Genomic DNA, 19,072 nt, shown 5'->3' with positions numbered 1-19,072 from the left:
CTCGGGCATGGATGTGTGTCATGTCCTTAGGTTAGTCAGGTCTAAGTAGTTCTAAGTCTAGGTGACTGATGGCCTCAGATGTTGAGTCCCATAGTGCTCAGAGTCATTTAAACCATTTTTGACAACCAGACAAAAAAGTGATAGTATGAGAATTGCATGTCTACCGATTGAAGCACGGCAAAGGATTTAATTGATACTTTAAAGCCTTTTTTGCAATGTTATATAGAAAAAGTAAAACATATTTCAGTCAGCATGTTTCCATGTGACAATGGAATATGTGATTTTTAGTTTCACTGTAAATTTCAGTCGAATTTTAATATGAATTCCGTTCTTGTAAAAGTGTCTCAGTATTCCTCTAACGTGTCTATATTCCTTCATCGTTTTCACAAAGTGTGTAATAACCAAGAATCAATAATAAGAATGGGAGGCCAAGAGTAAAGTCCTCACTCTGAAGAGGGTGTAATACAGAGATGCAGTATTTCTCCTCTAATTTTTAACTTTTAAATCGAAGAAGCTTTGAAGGAAATAAAATAGAGGTTCAGTACTGGTATTAACATTCGGGTTGATACGATATCGATGTCAACATTCACTGCCATATGTATCTTCCGTCAAAATGAAGAAGAGTTATACGCCTTGTAAAATGGTATGACGAAGCAAGGGTGACATACGTACACTAGCACAGAATATAAGCACTTTCCTTCCCAAAAGCAGTCTGATATTGTGGAACATAAGCCTTAATATCAGAAACGTACATACAGTGCTGAAAAAGAAGAAAATCAAAACTTTGAGATGTGTTACAGAGAGACACTGAAAATTAAATAGCGATTGACATGGGAAGGATTAGGTGGACACCAATGAGAAGAAGAGAGTAGAAGTAGCCGTATATTGTAAAAATTATAGGGAAGGACCAAATCTGGCATATGCACAAAAAATTATCATGTGTGTATCACACCAGCTAAGACGCTTGCTTTCTCTCCAGAAATGGATACTTGTCAAGATTTGAAATTGTGCTCATCAGCCTCATAAACCAACATCCCATTGGCGGAACCAGTTTAGCATAAATAATGTCTCGTAAATTATGATGAGACGTTTTCATGGAAAAAAAATCATGAAAACGGGACGAGAAACAGTCGCTACTGTGGAATCTTAAATGGGGACGTTGTGTTCACCAGTGTGTGCCATATCATCATTTTATGTACAGTCATCGTGAAGTAGACTGTCAACTGTTTTTGCAGAATTTCTCATGCATATACGATGTCCATTTAATGACAAGGATTTTCATAGTTTCAAATTTGCCTACCCACGTAAGCTAGTTGCATGTAATTGAAGGTCTCTCCTTGAAGGAACGAAAAACTTAAGAAATCTTAAGTTCTTGCGAACTATGAAGGAGCAGTATCTCAGAAATACAGAAGCTCGTTATCATTCTCTGCTACAGCAGTATCTCTCCAGAAAAAGAGTTAAGGAGGGACAGCCTATGCTGCATAGAATTCGAGCGGCGCTTTGAAAGCCCACTTCCGCGATAACTTAATGACCTCTAGCGTGTGACAAAGAGAAACAGGGTAATGAGTTCCTGCTCTAAGCCTGCGAAATTCAATAGCCTTTCGGACAGGTTCCGGGTACGTGTGCCTGGAATGTTGGGCAGCAACAGCGTCGCTACTATGTTGAAATAAGGGTCCAGTGTCCAATGTCGCGTCTTCCGGATTTGGACCCGTTTGTAGAAAGTACATCTTGCTGGTTAATTATGTTAATTAACGATGCAATATTGTTACGTCATTCCTCGAATCCGCCCAATGATTATGGCATCCATAATTGGCGTGTTTTCGTGATTCTTCTGGCCATTAAAATTGCTACACCACGAAGATGACGTGCTACAGACGGGAAATTTAACAGACACGAAGAAGTTTCTGTGATATCCAAATGATTAGCTTTTCAGAGCATTCGCACAAGGTTGGCGCCGGTGACGACACCTACAACGTTCTGACATGAGGAACGTTTCCAACCGATTTCTCATACACAAACAGAAGCTGACCGGCGTTGTCTGGTGAAACGTTGTTGTGATGCCCCGTGTAAGGAGGAGAAATGCGTACCATCACGTTCCCGACTTTGATAAAGGTCGGATTGTAGCCTATCGCGATTGCGGTTTATCGTATCGCGACATTGCTGCTCGCGTTGGTCGAGATCCAATGACTGTCAGCAGAATATGGAATCGGTGGCTTCAGGAGGGCAATACGGAACGCCGCGCTGGATCCCAACAGCCTCGTATCACTAGCAGTCGAGATGACAGGCATGTTATCCGCATGGCTGTAACGGATCGTGCACCCTCGTCTCGATCTTTGAGTCAACAGATGGGGACATTTGCAAGACAACACCCATTTTCACGAACAGTTAGACAACGTTTGCAGCAGCATGGACTATCAGCTCGGAGAATATGGCTGAGTTACCCGTGACGCTGCAACACAGACAGGAGCGCCTGCGATGGTGCACTCAGCGACGAACCTGGGTGCACCAAAGGAAAAACGTTATTTTTTCGGATGAATCCAGGTTCTGTTTACAGCATCATAATGGTCGCATCCGTGTTTGGTGACATAGCGGTAAACGCACGTTGGAAGCGTGTATTCGTCATCTCCATACTAGCGCATCACCCGGCGTGATGGTACGGGGTGCCATTGGTTACCCGTCTCCGTCACCTCTTGTTCGCATTGACGGTACTTTGAACAGTGGACATTACATTTCAGATGTGTTATGACCCGTGGCTCTACCCTTCATTCGATCCCTGCGAAACCCTACATTTCAGCAGGATAATGGACGACCGCATGTCGCACATCCTGGATACAGAAAATGTTCCACTGCTGCTCTGGCCAGTACATTCTCCAGATTTCTGACCAACTGAAAACACCTGGTGAATGGTGGCCGAGGAACTGTCTCGTCACAATACGCCAGTCAGTACTCTTGATGAACTGTGGTATCGTGTTGAAGCTGCAAGGGCACCTGTACCTGTACACGCCATCCAAGCTCTGTTTGACTCAATTCCCAGGCGTATCAAGGCCGTTATTACGGCCAGAGGTGGTTGTTCTGGGTACTGATTTCTCAGGATCTATGTACCAAAATTGCGTGAAAATGTAATCACATGTCAGTTCTAGTATAATATATCCGTGTACTGAATACCCGTTTATCATCTGTATTTCTTCTTGGTGTGGTAATTTTAATGGCCAGTTGTTCATTTCTTCACGCATGAGTGCATTTGTACCGGGTGTTAAAATTGCCACATAGTGGCTTTCAGGCAATCCATCGCACGATGCTTCTGTGTAACGACGGCACTCTAGAAAGAATATCTACACTGACTTGGACCAAAGAACAGCGCCCACTGTGAATGTTGACCATATGGCGCGTAGGGATCAATTAATGCTTTAGTGGACGAACTCCCTGCTCTTGCATCTGGAGTGCAACGGATAATGGGAACAATCCAGTGTGAATCCGCACCTGGCACCAAAGGATATAAAGGAATTCAGGTTATTCTCGAATTCTGATTGTGGCCATCTCTTCCTCAGCAGAGACACACGATTTCAGACAATTTTTTCGTTGTTATTTACGCAAGGTAGTGAAGCGCACATTGGTATGGGTCACGATCTTGTTCTTGGTTCGGGAAACTGTCCCTAAAAGGGGATGAGTCAGCAATGATCAACAGTAAGAGGATATGGAGGACAATATAAATCACTGAGCCATATAATGTGTATCCACAGGACATGTGACCTGTAATTGAAAAAGTATCATGATGATCTCACCATTGGTAACAGACTCCTGATTAATTCCCCATTCAGATCTCAGGAAGGAGACTGCCGAGAGGGAGGTACCTATGAGAAAAAGACTGAACAATTAACGAAAGGGCAATATACTGCGTGTCAGAGCGTACTCTGTCGGAAGTTAGAACGTCTTATGGAGGCTAGAAAATCTGAACACGTGAATTAAAAGCCTCAATTTAAAATAGTGGTGGTCAGTGAGGTAAAGTAAAATGGAAAGGATTTATTATGAATGGGAAGGTATGGCAGAAAGTGAGCTATAGTGAACAGTTCAGTAATAGAGTTGTTATCAGAATCGACAGCAAACCTACGCCAATAACCAGATCGTAGGTATACATACCGACGTCAGAAGGCGAAGATGAATAGTTAGAGAAAATACTGCAAATGAGGATAATGAACGGGTAATTCAGTATGAAAAGGGAGAAGATATTTTTATAATCGTGGAGCGATTGGAATGCGGTAGTATGGGGGCGGAAAAGAAAACAGAGTAAGGAGAGTATATGGGCCTGGTAATAGGCACGAGTGAGGTATGAAACTGATAGAGACCTTCAAAAATTTTCAAGTACCATTACAGAATACACTGGTCAAACAAGAGAAATGGAAGTATACTTCGAAAAATTCCTAAAGAGACGAAAATACTCCCGCTAGATTACATCATTGTCAGACAGAGATTTAGAAATCAAGTACTTTACGGTAAGGAATAACAAGGAACAGATATAGAATCGGAACATATTTAGTAATGATGATGAGTAGAAGAAAATGTAAGACAATCCCTCGGAAGAATCGGTGTGGAAAGAACTGGGATGCCAATATACTATGAAATCTGGAGCCTGAAGTTCTCCAAAAAAGACAGATACTGCGATAATACATACCACAGTAGGGCGTTGAGCTGAAGAGGAATGGACTTCTCTAAATCGTGCAGTCATTGAATTTTTACTGACAGATATACGGAAGGCAACTACGAGGAAACCGTCGGTAACAGAAGATACATTTGAAATCATCGACGAAAGAAGGAAGCACAAAAAACGTTCGGGGAAGGAAAGAATTACAGCAGATTAAGTCACTCAAAAACTGAATAAAGTGAAAGTATAAGAAAGACAAGGCGCAATGGCTATGGGATAGATGTGAAGGAATTCGAGAACAACTGGTCATTATAATGTATGATTCAGCATACAAGAAAGTCAAATAAAGTGGTGACATTGAGAGAGCAAGAGGAACTCCATTGTTAAATACACAGTGTGTTGGTGGAATGAGTGCAATGAAGGCCTCTTCGACGCGCAGAAACTGTCACTTCACGCGATATAGGCAGAAATGAGAGTCGTTATAGTGGACATCGGAGATCCAATATTAGATTTGATACCGGATGGCCATGTGATCCTTCATTGTAGTCGTAAGTCATGGCAGTGAAGTTGTGTTTGAGTGCGAATCGGTAGTATGCAATAGATGCTGTAAGGTGGATCGACGTGTTGATGAGACAGAATGACACAAAGCGTCTGATGTGTTGGGACGTGATCATGACCTACCTTGAATGAAGTTGCCTGGTTTGTTTATCGAGTCTGTCGACACCCCATAGCGTCTACAAGGAATGGTGTTTAAATGACAGGCATCTAAAACAACGTAAGAACAACGATTGTCAAGAGATATGGAATATCTGAAAATATTTGTGGATTTTCTTCGTCGACGAATCGAAGCCATTATAAAAGTTAGGGAATTTGCTACACAGTTTTAGCGTGATGTCTCCTGGGGTGATAAATTGTTTATCCTTTGGTGTGTTTTTGTGAAGCACTCTTTATTTTTGTATGAGACATTAACCTAGCCGGAGCTGTTGAATTACCTCACGAAGAACTCACTATACAGGGTTTATGAATGGAATGATGAGCATGATGAAGAGAGTGTGGAGGGGGGGGGGGGGAGGAGGGGAGTGTTTAGATATGTGAGGCCGTCAAATCTGTCGCAGAGTACCTCTCCTGAACGCCAGTCGACGTCTGTGAAACCTTCAGCTTCTTTCATTTGAGTTTATCCCAGAGTATAAACGTTCTACCAACTTAAGGAAATGCAGAAGGGTGACTTCTTCGCAACCACCCACATTTCGACAGGAGCACATCCTGTCATTTTCAAGGCATAAATGCTACGAGAGAACGCTTACAAGGAAGTTTATGATTTTCATGAAGTTTGTGTTGTCTTGTTACAAGTTTCCTGTATATTGACATTATAAATTTCTTTACACGGCGGTCTCGCATGGCATTTGCGCCTTGAAAATAACAAGCGTGCTCCTGTCAAAATATCGATAGGTCTCCACTACGTCACCCGGCTGCATTCCCGTAAGCTGTTTATAGATTCTTTCCACTAACGAACGATGTAGGGGAATAAAATTTATGTTATGTTATTACTATTATTATTGGTGTTATTACTTATTATTGGTTATACATACAAGGACATATGAGTCAAAATATGATATTTTAGAGATTTTGTTGAAGCATCATCTATAATGAGATTACAAGTGCAAATCAAGAAAAAAGTAGAAATCATAATGTTTCATTAAACATTGCTGTCACACAGGGTATTCGGAAGTTGGTGTGCAGTTACTACATACGTTGGAAATGACGTTCACGGGTCGCTATACAAGTCTGAACCCACTTAATTCTGCTGATCTTATGGTGATATGCGCTCACACAAGCAACAATTATTTCAGTTTTTAAGTCACAAAACGAGCGTGGACGATTGCGATACACTACACATTTTACTGTGAGCCAACACCCCCCCCCCTCCCCCCGTCCCCTCCCGATAGATGAGAAGGGTTGCTGGAGTAAGGTCTGGCGAATGAGGAGACATGTTCCCCAATAAAGGCTTCCAGAAGACGCTTGGTATTGTTAGCTGTGTGTGCAGTATCATTTTATTAAGACAATGAGTACTTCGTGTTCATTCATCTGCCCAGTGTGAACGTGCGTCATTCAACAATGTTCGGTCTTCACGGTTTCCTCAAAGAATAAAATCCAAGTAATGAGCTGTCTGGATATTGCTATTCCCATTCCAATTTGTTAATCGTTCATAACCTTTCAAGCACAGTACGATGATTTTCTGTTAACCATAATCGCGTTTTGTGTGTTACTATGACCAGAGAAGTGGAAACATCGTCCTTATAGAAAGTGACATCAAAAATATAAGCTGTACCCGTATCAATAAAAGATATAAATCACTTGCAGCAACGGGTTTTGAGTTTACACCGAGACACTTTCAGTATTTGCCTAACCGCTTAAAACACGGTTGGAAGCCTGATAACTTTCTCTTGTGCCATCTTGTGCAATGATTTTGCTGATACCTGCTGCATAGGAGCAGAAACATCCAACAAAATTTGTTCGTTTAGTTCAGGTGGTCTTCCAGTACGTTCGGTATCCAACACTAAATCTGTTTCTCGACATTTCTCAGTAGATCGACGAATAGGATTACAATTAGGAACAGCTCATTCCGGGAAATTTTCAGCAAATGTTTCCTGCATTGTTGTTGTTGTTGTTGTTGTGGTCTTCAGTCCTGAGACTGGTTTGATGCAGCTCTCCATGGTACTCTATCTTGTGCAAGCTTCTTCATCTCCCAGTACCTACCGCTACCTACATCCTTCTGAATCTGCTTAGTGTATTCATCTCTTGGTCTCCCTCTACGATTTTTACTCTCCACGCTGTCCTCCAATACTAAATTGGTTATCCCTTGATGCCTCAGATTATGTCCTACCAACCGATCCCTTCTTCTAGTCAAGTTGTGCCACAAATTTTCTTCTCCCCAATCCTATTCAGTACTTCCTCATTAGTTATGTGATCTACCCATCTAATCTTCAGCATTCTTCTGTAGCACCACATTTAAAAAGCTTCTATTCTCTTCTTGTCTAAACTACTTATCGTCTATGTTTCACTTCCATACATGGCTACACTCCATACAAATACTTTCAGAAATGACTTCCTGACACTTAAATTTATAATCGATGTTAACAAATTTCTTTTCTTCAGAAACGCTTTCCTTGCTATTGCCAGTCTACATTTTATATCCTCTCTACTTCGACCATCATCAGTTATTTTGCTCCCCAAATAGCAAAACTCCTTTACTACTTGAAGTGTCTCATTTCCTAATCTAATTCCCTCAGCATCACCCGACTTAATTCGACTACATTCCATTATCCTATTTTTGCTTTTGTTGATGTTCATCTTATATCCTCCTTTCAAGACACTATCCATTCCGTTCAACTGCTCTTCCAAGTCCTTTGCTGTCTCTGACAGAATTACAATGTCATCGGCGAACCTCAAAGTTTTTATTTCTTCTCCATGGATTTTAATACCTACTCCAAACTTTTCTTTTGTTTCCTTCACTGCTTGCTCAATATACAGATCGAATAAAATCGGGGAGAGACTACAACCCTGTCTCACTCCCTTCCCAACCACTGCTTCCCTTTCATGTCGCTCCACTCTTATAACTAACATCTGGTTTCTGTACAAATTGTAAATAGCCTTTCGCTCCCTGTATTTTACCCCTGCCACCTTCAGAACTTGAAAGAGAGTATTCCAGTCAACATTGTCAAAAACTTTCTCTAAGTGTAAAAATGCCAGAAACGTAGGTTTGCCCTTCCTTAATCTAGCTTCTAAAACAAGTCGTAGGGTCAGTATTGCCTCACGTGTTCCAACATTTCTACGGAATCCAAACTGATCTTCCCTGAGGTCGGCTTCTACTAGCTTTTCCCTTCGTCTGTATAGAATTCGCGTCAGTATTTTGCAGCTGTGACTTATTAAACTGATAGTTCGGTAATTTTCACATCTGTCAACACCTGCTTTCTTTGGGATTGGAATTAATGGTTCAAATGGCTCTGAGCACTATGGGACTCAACTGCTGAGGTCATTAGTCCCCTAGAACTTAGAACTACTTAAACCTAAATAACCTAAGGACAGCACAAACATCCATGCCCGAGGCAGGATTCGAACCTGCGACCGTAGCGAATTGGAATTAATATATTCTTCTTGAAGTCTGAGGGTATTTCACCTGTCTCATACATCTTGCTCACCAGATGGTAGAGTTTTGTCAGGACTGACTCTCCCAAGGCCGTCAGTAGTTCTAATGGAATGTTTCCTACTCCGGGGGCCTGCGTTCGACTCAGGTCTTTCAGTGCTCTGTCAAACTCTTCACGCAGTATCGTATCTCCCATTTCATCTTCATCTACATTGTCTTCCATTTCCATAATATTGTCCTCAAGTATATCGCCCTTGTATAGACCCTCTATATACTCCTTCCACCTTTGTGCTTTCCCTTCTTTGCTTAGAACTGGGTTTCCATCTGAGCTCTTGATATTCATGCAAGTCGTTCTCTTATCTCCAAAGGTCTCTTTAATTTTCCTGTAGGCAGTATCTATCTTACCCCCAGTGAGATAAGCCTCTACATGCTTACATTTGTCCTCTATCCACCCCTGCTTAGCCATTTTGCACGTCCTGTCGATGTCATTTTTGAGGCGTTTGTATTCCTTTTTGCCTGCTTCATTTACTGCATTTTTATATTTTCTCCTTTCATCAATTAAATTCAGTATATCTTCTGTTACCCAAGGATTTCTACTAGCCCTCGTCGTTTGACCTACTTGATCCTGTGCTGCCTTCACTACTTCATCCCTCAAAGCTACCCATTCTTCTTCTACTGTATTTCTTTCCCCCATTCCTGTCAATTGTTCCCTTATGCTCTCCCTGAAACTCTGTACAACCTCTGGTTTAGTCAGTTTATCAAGGTCCCGTCTCCTTAAATTCCCACCTTTTTTCAGTTTCTTCAGTTTTAATCTACAGGTCATAACCAATAGATTGTGCTCAGAGTCCACATCTGCCCCTGGAAATGTCGTACAATTTAAAACCTGGTTCCTAAATCTCTGTCTTACCATTATATAATCTATCTGAAATCTGTCAGTATCTCCAGGCTTCTTTCATGTATACAATCTTCTTTTGTGATTCTTGAACCAAGTGTTAGCTATGATTAAGTTGTGCTCTGCGCAAAATTCTACCAGGCGGCTTCCTCTTTCATTTATTAGCCCCAGTCCATATTCACCTACTACGTTTCCTCCTCTCCCTTTTCCTACTACCGAATTCCAGTCACCCATGACTATTAAATTTTCGTCACACTTCACTATCTGAATAATTTCTTTTGTTTCATCATACATTTCTTCAATTTCTTCGTCATCTGCAGAGCTAGTTGGCATATAAACTTGTACTACTGTAGTAGGCGTGGGCTTCGTATCTATCTTGGACACAATAATGCGTTCACTATGCTGTTTGTAGTAGCTTACCCGCATTCCTATTTTTTTATTCATTATTAAACCTACTCCTGCATTACCCCTATTTGATTTTGTGTTTATAACCCTGTAGTCACCTGACAAGAAGTTTCCTGCATAAAATCCGTGTATTTATCGCCTTGTAACTCATCTTCAACAAGAGAAATACGTTTCTCAATCGAAAGCAATACAATTTGTAAACAAATTGACATCTAAACTCAACACAGCACATTCAATTACTTTCATCATATGTGGAATTATTCAAGTGGCAGTCAGGACATTCTTACCGTACTCTAACCAACACCAAATCGGATTTTATGTGGAAGGGAGAAATTTCTGAACAAACGGGCTTAAGACAAGGTGATTGTCTATCACAAGGCTCTAACAAAAATCTGGACAACAGAACAATTCCCTGAACATGGCACCACGGCCATCATTAGGGCAGTCCAGATAATCACAGAGGAATCTCTTTCCTAGACTGCATGTACAAGATTTTATCCAAAATCCCACATGGAGGAATCAAGGAACAACTAGAACAGGAGTTAGGGGAATTCTAGGGAGATTTCAGATCATGAAGAAGCTGTACAGAGCAGGTCATTGGTTCGAAATTGATTATGGCATACTACATGAAGCGAAACATACCTTATGCACTAACATTATGTTAGCTGACCCATTACTTGCAAACAAAATTACAATAGAAGAACAGGAAATCAAAATTATTTGATAAATTTAAATATTTAGATGGAATCGTAACTGTCTAAATAAGAAACCATCATGGAAAAATAGAATAAAAAAAGAAACAAAGCAAACTTCATTGGCAAGCCACGTACAACAAAAAAGCCTATCCATAGATGTAAAATTAAAACATTATAAAGCAGTTACGCAACCAGAAACACGTTGTACCGCAGAAACTGTCTTCAAAACAACTAATACAGCAAAATACACAAAATACTAAATATAGAAAGAATAGGAATTAGGACATGTATAAATAAACAATATCAAGTAAGTGGGCATTGGGGAATAGCTTCAAATCAAGCAGTGGACAAGAAAATAGAACCAGTAATGAGCAGGATCAGAAAGAAGCGTTTGTCATTCTTTGGATACCTGATGCGAACACCCGAAAACAGAATTAATAAGGTTACGATAGAAAAATTGTGGAATAGTAAGAGTAACATTAAATGGACCACTGAAATTAAGAAAGACATAAGAGAACTCCAAATTACAGTAGATGACTTATACAACAAAACGGAGAAAATAAAAATACTGTGAGATACGAACCAGACTATAAACGGAGATCAATAAAAGGGCTACAGGAGAAGTGATGTCAGATGTAGAAAGAAAGCAAATATCTAAAAGGATTAAGAAGTATTGGGCAGGCAGAAGAGCAAAACACCCTTTAAATAATAATAAATTGTAATAATACCTGTATAACCAATACATTATTGTTGGCTGAGCGGTTCTAGGCGCTTTAGTCTGGAACCGCGCGACCGCTACGGTCGCAGGTTCGAATCCTGCCTCGGGAATAGATGTGTGTGATGTCCTTAGGTTAGTTAGGTTTAAGTAGTTCTCAGTTCTAGGGGACTGATGACCTCAGATGTTAAGTCCCATAGTGCTCAGAGCCATTTGGACCATTTTTGAATACATTATTGAATGGTATCACTGAATTATTATCCAACTGTAGTATATTGCTGAATAACAACCACCTGTAAAAACCTTTGTACAACTGACTAGGGTGGTCCTGTGAAGGTCATAAAATAAATATAATAATAAATAAAGACAATGGTGCACTGTACTTCCTTGGTAGCGCACCTCGGAAAACAGAACCAGACAAGGGATTGTGTCATTCTGTAATACAACTAATTTCAGACGACGACCTCTTGGAACTACCACACAGACCAGGTGGGCCAAATCTCGCACACTGCGTGTGCCCGAGTACGATCAATAGGTCATCCCATATGGCAACGATCACGTAATTATCTCAGTAGTGCTCTACCAGTTCCTATGCCAAGTGGTCGTTGCTCATTTCTGGCAGCATTGCTACTGAAATGGCACTAACCATTTTCCCCTTTTTCTGCAACACAATGTCGTAAGGTATTGGGAATGCTGCGAATAAAAATTACTCGATTTTTAAAACGATTCATTTAAAAACAAAACATTATTGCACCAGTGCTGTGTCTAATTGATATTTCGGGTTTTTGCGAGATTGCAAGTAACAAATTTTTTAAAAAATCTGTTACAACGCTGGCCAAACAAATACTGAAAAATATAGGTTATTCAGAACTAAATTAGCGGTATCGGTTTTAACCGATCGGTTTTTCCCATTCCTACTCAGGACCAAATTCCATGACATGTCTCGGAGCCGCGATCTATGTATCTTTCGCCAGACGCCGAAACACCATTTGTGCCCAGCGACTCATAGACCGAGGGCCAACCTGGTTACAAAAACAAAAAATAGTGCCAACCTTGGAAAAAGTGAGGTTGAGAGCGGTAGATGCAATAGTCTGAAATATAGGACTGACTTATCACCAAAACCATTAGAAAAGGAATGCAGGCTGGACTAGATTATGTACAAGAACTAAGAGGTAACAATGTGAATACAATACCAAGGCAGATGTACTCGGATTAAAATGGGCAAAAAACCAGGATTCGGTAGCCCTCTTACCCTTTCTCCCTTTTTCTCTTTCGCTCTCTCTCACTCGCAAAAACCGGGGTTCGGTAGCTCTCTCTCTCTCTCTCTCTCTCTCTCTCTCTCTCTTAGCCGCGCGGTCTAGGGCGTTCGTGGGCCGTGCTCCCTTAGTCGGAGTTTCGAGTACTCCCTTGGGCATGTGTGTGTGTGTTGTCCTTAACATAAGTTAGTTTAAGTTAGTTTAAGTAGTGAGTAGGCTTAGGCACCGATGACCTCAGCAGTTTGGTCCCATAAGACCTTACCACAAATTTCCAATTTCTCTCTCTCTTACTTTTCAAAATCAGGGTTGAAGAAGCAACAACGGAAATAACGGAAATGTTAAGGAATGGGATCAAAATCCAGGGTGATAAAATTCACAAAGGACACTGCAATCCTGAGATGAAATGGGAAAGAAGTACAATGATCACTATGATGCACAAGGGTATAAATTTAAAATAACGAAAGAAAACCTAAGAAATGAGGAGCAACATTAATGAGCGATACATTTAAAATAAATACTGAAGACTACGAAGTTGGTGATGTAAGGAAATTCTGCTGTCTTGGCTGGAAAATAGCCCATGAAGCGTGAAGCAAGAAGGATATGAGATGGAAGTAGCGGAGACGAAGCGGGAATTTCTCACTGAAATAAGTTTCCTAATGTCACAAAGATACTTTAATTTGAGAAATATATTTTTGAGAATATACGGTTATAATACAGCATTATATGGCAGTGAATCGCGGAATGTTGGAAACTGGAACTGAAGAGAATCGGGGTGTTTGAGCTATGCTGTCACAATGAGGTATGGAAAATACAGCGAACTGATATTATAAGAAATGTGGTGGTGCTCTGCACAATCGGCGCGGAAATGAATATGTGGAGACCAGAAGATGCGACAGGATCGTGGAAGTTAAGACGTCGGAAAATAGCTGTCACTAGAGGTAGCAGAAACTTCAGAGAAAGAGGAAGCGCGACAGCAAATAGTTGGATTTAACTCTGAGAGGAAGTTGTGACGGGTCACATCAAATCAGTCAGAAGAGCGATAACCCAAAAAGAGTTAATGGAAGAAATCCGGCTGTGCACATCCCGCAGGAAACAGTCCATCACCGAAAAATGTGTATCTGGTTTCATTCGAACTTCCATCCGGCCAAATTCGATTCTTGGCCTCACTCAGGTGTCCGCAGCTCGTGGTCTCGCGGTAGCGTTTTCGCTTCCCGAGCACGGGGTCCCGGGTTCGATTCCCAACGGGGTCAGGGATTTTCACCTGCCACGAGATGACTGGGTGTTGTGTCGTCTTCATCATGATCATTCATTACGGCCGGAGGAAGTCCATGGCAATCCACAACCTTGCCTAGTGCGGTGCTGCGGGTCTCCCGCATCGTTCCCCTACGGTCTATCTACATCTACATCCATACTCCGGTAGCCACCTGACAGTGGGTGATGGAGGGTACCTTGAGTACCTCTATCGGTTCTCCCTTCTATTCCAGTCTCGTATTGTTCGTGGAAAGAAAGATTTTCGGTATGCCTCTGTGTGGGCTCTAATGGTTCAAATGGCTCAGAGCTCTATGGGACTTAACTGCTGTGGTCATCAGTCCCCTAGAACTTAGAACTAATTAAACCTAACTAACATAAGGACATCACACACATCCATGCCCGAGGCAGGATTCGAACCTGCGACCGTAGTGGTCGCGCGGTTCCAGACTGTAGCGCCTAGAGCCGCTCGGCCACTGCGGCCGGCTGGGCGCTAATCTCTCTGATGTTATCCTCATGGTCTCTTCGCGAGATATACTTAGGGATCAATATACGTAGGGATCAATATACTACTTGACTGGTAAGTTCTCGAAACTTCAACAAAAGAGCGTACCGAGCTACTGAGCGGCTCTCCTGCAGAGTCTTCCATTGGAGTTTGTCTATCATCTCCGTAACGCTTTCGCGATTACTAAATGATCCTGTAACGAAGCGCACTGCTCTCCGTTGGATCTTCTCTATCTCTTCTATCAACCCTATCTGGTACAGATCCCACACTTGTGAGGAATATTCAAGCAGTGGGCGAACAAGTGTACTGTAAACTACTTCATTTGTTTTCTGATTGTATTTCCTTAGGATTCTTCCATTGAATGTCAGTCTGGCATCTGCTTTATCGACGATCAACTTTATATGATCATTTCATTTTAAATCACTGATAATGCCTACTCATAGATAATTTATGGAATTAACTGCTTCCAGTTGCTGACCTGCTACATTGTAGCTAAATGATAAAGGATCTTTCTTTCTTTGTATTCTCAGCACATTACACTTGTCTACACTGAGATTCAATTGCCATTCCCTGCACCATGCGTCAATTCGTTGCAGATCGTCCTGCATTTCAGTACAATTTTCCATTGTTACAACCTCTCGGTATACTACAGCATCATCCACAAAAAGCCTCAACGAACTTCCGATGTTATCCAGAAGGTCATTTATATATATATTGAAAAGCAACGGTCCTACGACAGTCCCCTGCGGCACAACATAAATCACTCTTACTTCCATTGAGAATGACATGCTGCGTTCTGTTATCTAGGAACTCTTCAATCCAATCACACAATTGTTCTGATAGTCCATATGCTCTTACTTTGTTCATTAAACGACTGTGAGGAACTGTATCGAACGCCTTGCGGAACTCATGAAACACGGCATCTACCTGTGAACCCGTGCCTATGGCCCTCTGAGTCTCGTGGACGAATAGCACCAGCTGGGTTTGACACGATCGTCTTTTTCGAAACTCATGGTGATTACTACAGAGTAGATTTCTAGTCTCCACAAACGTCATTATACTCGAACATAATACGTGTTCCAAAATTCTACAACTGATCGACGTTAGAGATATAGGTCTATAGTTCTGTACATCTGTTCGACGTCCCTTCTTGAAAACGGGGATGACCTCAGCCCTTTTCCAATCCCACGCTCTTCTACAGACCTACGGTACACCGCTGCAAGAAGGGGGACAAGTTCCATCGCGTACTCTGTGTAAAATCGAACTGGTATCCCATCAGGTCCAGCGGCCTTTCCTCTTTTGAGCGATTGTAATTGTTTTTTTATCTCTCTGTCATCTATTTCGTTATCTACCATTTTGTTATCTGTGCGACAATCTAGAGAAGGAACTACAGTGCAGTCTTCCTCTGTGAAACAGCTTTGGAAAAAGACATTTAGTATTTCGGCCTTTAAGCTGACATCTTCTGTTTCAGTACCCTTTTGGTCACAGAGTGTCTGGACATTTTGTTTTGATACACCTTCCGCTTTGACATAAGACCAAAATTTCAAACGATTTTCTGCCAAGTCAGTACATAGAACTTTACTTTCTAATTCATTGAACGCCTCTCGCATAGCCCTCCTCACACTAAATTTCGCTTCGCGTAATTTTTTTTTGTCCTCTGTAAAGGAGTATGGGACTTCATCATCATCGCTCGGGAAAATTTTAACTGGGAGGCTGTTATACAATGAGAAAAATTTCATTGTAATATTGCGAAATTAAGTGGTTGTTGTGTTCTCCAACAGTTTATTGAACGTAACTTCTTCTACAATACAATAGCTGGCTGTACAATAGATATAGACATCCGTCGATCTAGCCGGAGATGTGGTTCCACTTGGTCGGCTGGTACTTCGATCGGCGGTGCAGTACAGTGGCTTCGGTGATATCTTGTCGGAGACTGTGTTACAGCGGTTGCCATTAGCAGCGGACGAAGACTGGTCTGCCTTGGACCGGCCGGGCGTATACAGTGAGCTGGAGCCAATAGAAACCCGGCGTAGGAGTCCGTGGCCGGATATGTCGCGTCGACCTCTGCAAGGAAAGGTTCCTATTAATAGACTGGAATATTCCGCGTGTTAACCTAATGTCTTCGCCTGTTTGACTGTTGGTTTGTTTCCCTCATAGCGTGGCTGTTATGCGGTGCTGCCTGCCATTTAGGGGAACACGAATGCAGACAGTACAGTGGTCAAGTGACACTGTATCTTGTCTCATTCTATGGAATGTAGCTATCTGGCGTCGTCAAGTCCATAATCCGATATTGGGCACATTTTCATGAAAATGAACCAATAATTGACAATGTGTGTGTCTGGCGTGTGTTACAGGAGGCTTCCCGTACCCGACGGTGAGCGACCACGACCTGCTCAGGTTCCTGCTGGAAGGTCGCAGGCTGGAGAAGCCGGACAACTGCACCGATGAACTGTGAGTATCCGACGTGCCTTTCGCAGCAGTGCGCATTCATCAACTGTGCAGCAACTAAGTCGGCTGATCAAAGAGTGTCGCATAAAGAATTAAACTTTTGAGAAATCCGCAGTTTCTGTTCTACTAAGGTGACAGCGCTTTGAACGATTTTCATCTGTTTTATTTATGGTTAGATCGGTGTTAAACTGTCATATTGCTTCGTCAAAGATATAAGGAAGATATTTATGTCAAATAACTTTGGTAGTGTAGTAGAAAACTTTGTCAAATCTCGCATTTCGTCATAGAAATATGAGTAAATCAAATGCCTCGCCCTAGATTTTGTCATAACAGTCGTTCGCCTTCTGTTCAGTGCAATGTGAAATGCAACCGCTTGGAGCGCTGCCGTCACTACTGATATTTGACGTCTGCCGTGTGTTTGTAAATGTGGCTTCAAAGCTTTGTTTGTGTGTTCCTTCCACTCTATTTAATAACCTTGCATCGATTCGGGTGGGGGGTGAGCAGTGGGTACAAGGCATTATATTAATCGTGTGCTGATAGGCAGGGTGGATACGTTGCAGGCGACTTTAAATCCTCAATCACAGGTACAGCCATCCACCTCTACATCTGAAAGCATCCAGGCAGCTATTCAGTAAACCAGAATAGAGGATAAGTATAGATCCTAAAAGTAAAAAAAATAAAATAAATAAATAAAAAATAAAAATAAAAATAACCTCTTCATTCTACTTTCTCTGTTTTTGAAATCTTGATGCTACAAGTTAAAAAGTGCTTCACCGTTTCGTACTTTTTATCAGTTTTGTAGTTACGGAAACACTAATTCTGTTAATTAAATTATTCGAAAATAAAAATAGTTCTTAATGCCCATATAGTGTACGACATATTTATTTACATTCAACATCCTTCCTTCAGTACTTTATTTCTGGTATTATTTCGGTTAAAATGCACTGTGGTATTAGGGTGCTGTATTGTAAGCTAGAGTAGCTCTACTCTGTAATAACAATCGCAGTGTTATGGCGAGGCGAGCCTGTCTTGTGCACACAGCATTTCTCAAGTGAGTAATATGCTTTTTAATATGAGAAGCCACTTTACTGAGTAAATATTGAAATGCACACTCAACCATACGTAAGTATTTCCTATTAGACTTGACGTCCTCCACCTGCAGCTCTCGTAATAAATTTTGCTCAGTGCTTTTGTTACAGCGATAAAACCCACGGCTTCAACCACCGCTTCCCTTGCAAATGCACACACAATGCAACCGTAGTAAAAGCAAATGCGGCGCATGTTAACAAGTTGTTCTTGTCAGCCATCTTGAACTTTGACGAAAAACATGATGACAGTGTAATAGCGCCACGTCAAAGATTTTTGTCAAAGAATTTCGACGAATGTATCATCACAATTCTTTCTGAAAGAAATATGATAGTCCAATACCGGCCTCAGCAATGGAGCACTTCACTACAGAACGACGGGTTGTCATAGTGAAATGGTTCAAATGGCTCTGAGCACTATGGGACTTAACTTCTGAGGTCATCAGTCCCCTAGAACTAACTTAAGGACATCACACACATCCATGCCCGAGGTAGGATTCGAACCTGCGACCGTAGCAGCAGCGCGGTTCCAAACTGAAGCGCCTAGAACCGCTCGGCCACAACGGCCGGCCGCCTTCCCTATTACAGACTTTACGTGTCATACCATTGGATGTTACTTCATACTACTGCACGAAAATAATTACGAGATTTACTGTGCTCAGCTTGCCCACCGCTAAGTTTGTTATCAGTTACAATCGAGTACATTCTCTTTGTTTTATGCATTATCTTACATTCATTTTACCAGGAGATATCTTTTACATGAATGTATTGAAAATTCTATGGTATTTTTTACAGTTCCGTTAAGACCAAAGCTTCCATTTACATTTCAAAAATGTTAAATGTGTTTTCAATTGGATACGCGAGACACATCCAGACAGTAACCAGCCTCGTCCCAGAAATGGCTGGAGATACTTCATTAACTGGTGTTGCCATGACGTCTTCCACTTCAGCCCGAGCTGGTGCAAGTCTAGGCAAAACAACGGAATCTTTTATAAAACACCACAATAAAACCTCCCGTAATATGAGTTGGAAGCTAGTAG

General features: G+C 41.5%; 1 protein-coding gene across 1 annotated transcript in view; it reads left to right on the top strand.

The window, feature by feature from the left end:
* Positions 1-19,072, top strand: part of LOC124605957 (proto-oncogene tyrosine-protein kinase receptor Ret-like) — a 198,778-nt gene that overhangs the window by 73,243 nt on the left and 106,463 nt on the right. Inside the window, exon 8 of the mRNA XM_047137920.1 lies at positions 16,854-16,950. Coding sequence (XP_046993876.1) covers positions 16,854-16,950 — 97 coding nt within the window. The remainder of the gene's footprint in view (positions 1-16,853; positions 16,951-19,072) is intronic.

The sequence above is a fragment of the Schistocerca americana genome, chromosome 3 (genome assembly GCF_021461395.2).
Source record: "Schistocerca americana isolate TAMUIC-IGC-003095 chromosome 3, iqSchAmer2.1, whole genome shotgun sequence".
NCBI classification, from domain to species: domain Eukaryota; kingdom Metazoa; phylum Arthropoda; class Insecta; order Orthoptera; family Acrididae; genus Schistocerca; species Schistocerca americana.
Note: the sequence above shows the minus strand (reverse complement) of the source record. Positions and strands in the feature narration are given on the sequence as shown.